General features: G+C 38.7%; 1 protein-coding gene across 1 annotated transcript; it reads left to right on the top strand.

Annotated features, from left to right (window-relative positions):
* The first annotated feature begins 722 nt into the window (after nucleotides 1-722).
* Nucleotides 723-5,651, top strand: LOC106953249 (ras-related protein Rab-7a). The gene is made up of 6 exons (XM_015041860.1): nucleotides 723-830; nucleotides 3,640-3,702; nucleotides 3,842-3,968; nucleotides 4,048-4,266; nucleotides 4,839-4,967; nucleotides 5,064-5,651. Exons 2-6 carry the CDS (start codon nucleotides 3,650-3,652, stop codon nucleotides 5,157-5,159), a joined length of 624 nt encoding a protein of 207 aa, XP_014897346.1. The 5' UTR covers nucleotides 723-830; nucleotides 3,640-3,649; the 3' UTR covers nucleotides 5,160-5,651.
* Nucleotides 5,652-5,723: the final 72 nt, after the last annotated feature.

Below are 5,723 nucleotides of genomic sequence, written 5' to 3' on the forward strand. Positions count from 1 at the left end.
TACCTGTGTTATTCTTTAAATCTGTTTTTCTTGTCATTATATTAGAAAGTATGGGTTTAAAAAAACCACAACCAGTCCCATAGATTGGTAGTGATAGACATAAAAAAAGATTTGCAAAAGATGTATGTGTCTCTTAGAAACATAAATAAAATATTAGGTCTTCAAAAATGTCACTAGGTTTTCTACATGAGATACGTTTTCCAAAATTATGAGTGATCTTTTCTCTAAAATGTTATGTAACATTTGCGGCTCTGAACAAGTTTTATTTAGGTTGTAAAGGTTTTAGACGGTACGTTGGACTATACAGTTTACACCAAAGTTCTGGATACATCCATCCATCCATCCATTTTCTGAACACCCTTGTCCCTCAGTGGGGTCGGGAGGGGTGCGGGTGCCTATCTCCAGCTAACGCTCCGGGCGAGAGGCGGGGTACATCCTGGACAGGTCGCCAGTCTGTCGCAGGGCTCTGGATACATTAAAACATTTTTATATTCTTTTCTAGTTTTTCTTCAAATGTTTAGAGATTTGTTTAACTTGCTAATAATTAATAAGCTTACATGCTCGCGCTTTTTTTTTCTTTCTTTATTTTAGGAAAATATGGATCTTTTCGTGTCTGGGATAAAGATATGATTGATTGATTGTTTGATTGAGTTATTGAGTCTGGGTTGCTCGCTATGTGATTTGCTCGCAACATGTGTGCATTCTATTGGCTCTTGTGCAACAAGGCGTGACCAGCGCGCGACGTCAGACCTCACGAGCGCAGCTTGTTTTGGAGGAAGTGAAGAGAGCTCCGTTCAGCTAGCAGCTAGCCGCTTAGCCTGACAGGAAAAGTGAGTACCTAAATCGCCCGTCATATTTAGTCATTTTACTCCAACATTGACAGTGTTGATTTTAACATATGGGCTTAGTGGAGAGCCTAACTTTCGGACAGCTGTCGTCGCTCTAAACGTGTTGTTTTGTCTCATATTTGTCGGAGCTGTTAGCCGTCCTGCGCGTTAAGCTAGGTCTTCCATCACAGGCGAAACAAAAAGTCTACCTTTGAATTTTGTAAAATAAATAAATAAAATAAAATAAAAATCTTTTAATCTGACGGCTCGTCGCCCAGGTTAGTTTGTTGTAACTCAGTCTGTTTATTACTGACAATATATCATTGCTGTCGTTTTCTAATTATCATAAATATTAACATTCCCCTGCTTTAGCCAGCGGTATGTTGCCTAATTGTTTACTAGATGGTTATGTCGTGTTGTAAAATCGACCATGAAACAGTTTCAAGCAGATTTCTTTATTACGCATATGTAATAGAACCGATTAGAAATTGTCTATGGTGTTTCTCTTTCTGGTCATTTGCTTACCATAGTCATTTGCAGTGTAGCTTTGCCAGTTGTTTACAATGCTAACTATCTGAAAGTGTGTTGCAAGTCTTGCATTCCCGTGTTTATAACCTTTAGATTCGTGATGCAGTGGATCATCATCATATGAAAAACATATAGAACCAAATAGGTCAGTTGTGATTGATGCCGGTTGTAACCCATTATGTTCCAGTTAACAGCAGCACTTGTGCTAACGCAGCCTGCCAAGTCATGGTTCCGTTAGTCGTGTGTTTAAAGCCATGTGATCAGTTCCTGACACTGTGTCATGGGGTTCCGATTATGCGAGCTGCAAAGATAGCTCTATGCTAGTTTTGCCTTTCGGCTGTATGCGGACAACTTTTAGTGTATCAAAGTTTAGGACACGTGTTGTTGGGAATCTGTGACTCCTCTCAGTTTGGGCTTGTTAACCGCGTCACCTGATAGCAGTGATGGCTTTAACCCCACTGTAATAATAGAGTAATGGAGTTTGGACTTTGAGAATTACAGTTTTATGAGGAGGTTAGTATTGCGCAACAGGGCTAGACTGAAGTCAGAAGTCTAATGCAATGTCTCCCTGAAACTCGTTGCTTTGCTACCAAAGCTGTTCTTCTGCCATGATTGGAGGATTGATTTGTTTACTATAAAATTTAGACGCATTGTAAGTTGAGGGGGTGGGAGGTTATGTATTACATTTTAAAATGAAACATTGAACGTAGCTTTGGGTTGCATTTGATTTACCGCACTTACTAAAACAAATCATCCTGCTCTAGGAGCTTTCTATTTTTAATCATACAAAATTTGTATATATTTTACTGTATTGTTTGGCATGAGCCACTGTGTTTGTATGAGTGGGTGTGATTACAGTTAGATCAGAATAAGCAAGATTTATAAAATAAATAAATGAACTGAAAAAAGAGAAAGATGTGCTTCAATAAGTGTGGATTATCTTGTAATTCTTACTTTTTCTGGTTCATTTAAAACTTATTATTTTTTATTTTTTATGTTTTATTGTTAGGAGAAAAATCTGAATCTGCAGGTGAAATCCCCAAAAAAACTATCTGATACATGAATCTTTGGCTGGGAAAGACCTGATCTCAGTGCATTTATTATTACAATGTATTAGTGTTATTATTACACTAAAATGCTGAAAAATTCACTTAAAATCTGAGTTGCTTTGTGTTCCTGTTGTTTCATGTACTATTCACCATCAGGTTTGTTTTCTTTTGAAAAGTACAGGTATGAAATAGTTTGTGTCTTCGCTATTTGTCAAAAGTGTCCAACACACAATCAGAATAACCATCAATATCATAATGTAATTATTTATACCTTTATTATTACTAAAGGTTATGAGTTATCATAACTGAAAAATAACAGTACTGAAACAAATGTAATCTTCACAGCGATGATTTGTTGTGCTTTTTAGAGATGCCAGTTCCTGGTTTCTTTGAGGTCTTACCTGCTGATTCAGAGTTTAGTTTTTTCTAAGGACTAAACACAGAAAGAAATCAGCTTTGAATTTTTTTTCACAGAGTTCATTTTTGATTACAACACAAAGTGAAGAATAGTTTACTAAATTAATCCCATTAATGCGCCTTGGCATCTGTTCTTAACTTTAACCTTAAAGTCGCTTGCGGTTGTTTTCCTGGAGTAGAGCTAAAGACGGATCCTTCATTGTTCAAGGACCAGAGTTTTGAAGAGTTACGCATTGTTTTAGGGATCACTTTTAGTTTTTTTCTTGCTTTTGGTGGAGAAACTGTTGCTCTCTGTGTCTGTATGAACCTTCATATATGATCACGTGTCGTTTCAGTGTTTCCAGTTAAAGCTTTCTTTGTATTTCCAGTCCAGTCAGTTTCTCGGATATTTTTAGCATCACATTAGTAACTCAGCTAAAATATGTTTGTTTACTTATGTTTGTATTTCAAGACATTTTTTTTTAAAAGAAGTAGTACAGTGTTTGGCCCAAATCCAAACACTGACTGCCTGTGTTCAGGTTTGGGCAGCACAGTATATGACGATTGCGTAACATTACTGATCAAGATCCGAACTGGAGTGCAGTAATTGCTGGGCTAATCTATTTCAAGTGTTATGAACTTGCATTTTATATGCTAATGTGATGTTTAGTCAGCTAGAGTCTCACGACAGCAACTGTCTCTCTATCCATCCCAAGTTAAAAAATGAACTATCTTTGGAGATTTAAGTCTGAAAGTCAAAACTTTGTCAAGGAGAACATGTAGGAACTCTAATTACTTCTCTTGTTTTAATTTTTCCTCTAATTGTTTTGTCTTCACAGCTGTGAAATCATGACATCAAGGAAGAAAGTTCTACTCAAAGTCATCATCCTTGGAGACTCTGGGTAAGTAGTTGTTGCAGATTTACGTTGGTTCTAAAGACGACTCTCCCACTTCCTGGTTTCAGCAATCCTGGCATTATGGTCACTTTCCTTTTCCTAATGTTTTTTTAATATGGGCTTCATATTTGTTTTGTTATTGTAGAGTTGGGAAGACCTCGCTAATGAACCAGTATGTGAATAAGAAGTTCAGCAACCAGTACAAAGCCACGATTGGCGCTGATTTTCTGACGAAAGAAGTCATGGTGGATGACAGACTTGTCACAATGCAGGTACTGAAGCTACTTCTGGCTCTCTACATCTGTTTGGTGAATACAAGCTTTAAGAAACCGTAACTGTTCTGCCTTTCAGATTTGGGACACAGCAGGTCAGGAGAGGTTCCAGTCTTTGGGTGTAGCTTTCTACCGTGGAGCAGACTGCTGTGTGCTGGTGTTCGATGTGACCGCACCCAACACCTTCAAGACCCTAGACAGCTGGAGAGACGAGTTCTTGATCCAGGCCAGCCCACGAGACCCAGAGAATTTCCCTTTTGTGGTGCTGGGCAACAAGATTGACCTGGAGAACAGACAGGTAAAATTATGTTTTTACTATAGAAATATTTCTAGGCTACAATATTTTATTAAAATTAGTTATTTAAAAGTGCATTGGGGTAAGTTGGAAAAGTCCGCCCATGACTAGAGGAGCATCTCTCAAAGATTTGTAGCCTTTAATTAGCACGGAAAGATTTCCAAATCCAGCATGTTCCATGATAGGACAGAGAAAGTTGGGTATTTTTTCGTCTAGCTGGATTTTTCTGTTAGATTCTTTATTGCTCTCTGTGACTCTAGGTGGTTGAGGCTATCGGTAACTCACGGCTAATATACGCTTGCTATCTAGCTAGCTTTTATTGCGAGTATCGCCAGTTGGATGAAGAACATTTCTGTGAAGATATTTGTCTTAAATCCTATTCATAATGGTTTAAAAGTCTTAAATTTGAGTTGGTGAAACCTGCAGAAACCCTGATTGTAGCTCGTGTGGCCTGGTGTAGTGTGTTCACTGATCACATAAAGATAGGATTTTTGGCATTCCAATAGATCGACCACCACCCTATTTTATTTCTTTATTTATTTTAACCAATAACATCAGCTGCTGTTGCGTTTCAGGTACCAACCAAGCGGGCACAGCTTTGGTGTCAGAGCAAGAACAACATCCCATATTTCGAGACCAGCGCCAAGGAGGCAATCAACGTGGAGCAAGCCTTCCAGACTATCGCACGCAACGCTCTTAAACAGGTAACAGGACGATGACCGTCATTGTGAAGCATCCGCTTTTCCTTTTTGTTGTAGTTTAGTTAATGTTCCCTCCACTCATTGTGGCTCTGATCTCAGGAAACCGAAGTGGAGTTGTACAACGAGTTCCCCGAGCCAATAAAGCTGGACAGGAACGAGCGAGCCAGGCCTTCAGCAGAGACCTGCAGCTGCTGAGGCCTCTGTGGATCATCAGGGGCTCGTCATCGCCCGCATCACCCTGTCTTGCCTTGTCTATTTATCCCCTGCCCCGTGGCCCCGCTGTGTTACGCCCTGACGTCCAACATACAAGCAGCGTTCCCGCTCATAAGAGTATATTACTACACACAAACATGCTGCCCCCACCTCCTTATATAAATATATATATACAAAATACATTTTCTATAAAATAGTCTTTTAGTCCAAAGAACACTTTAAGGAAAGAATTAGGTGTCTATTTGTTTGAAGCTTGTTTCCTCCCCAGTCTTTGCCCCTCTTACTCCTCCTTGGTGGTTTGGGGCTGAATTTCCTTCCGTTTCATGTATTTCCTGCTTTCACTCCCAGTGGGCTCCCAACTGCTTGTATTTTGATACTTAAAATGGGAAATCAAAGCATTACTTCTGTACGTATTTTGAATTTCTGACTTGGACAAATATTGTTTTGTTTTTTTTTTTTTTTTTTTTTTTTTTTTTTTAAAAAAAAAATTTTTTTTTTTTGGGGGGTTTTTTTTTTCGTGCCCCCACTTTTTGCCAAAAAAAAGGA

Source organism: Poecilia latipinna, unplaced genomic scaffold, assembly GCF_001443285.1.
Source record: "Poecilia latipinna isolate Pla-1442-1.1 unplaced genomic scaffold, P_latipinna-1.0 Scaffold572, whole genome shotgun sequence".
Taxonomy (NCBI): Eukaryota; Metazoa; Chordata; class Actinopteri; order Cyprinodontiformes; family Poeciliidae; genus Poecilia; species Poecilia latipinna.

Coding starts and splice junctions, on each gene's coding strand:
- LOC106953249 (XM_015041860.1), top strand. CDS start 3,650: ATGACATCAAGGAAGAAAGTTCTACTCAAAGTCATCATCCTTGGAGAC. Junction 3,703..3,841: donor ATCATCCTTGGAGACTCTGG/GTAAGTAGTTGT, acceptor TTGTTATTGTAG/AGTTGGGAAGACCTCGCTAA. Junction 3,969..4,047: donor ACAGACTTGTCACAATGCAG/GTACTGAAGCTA, acceptor TCTGCCTTTCAG/ATTTGGGACACAGCAGGTCA.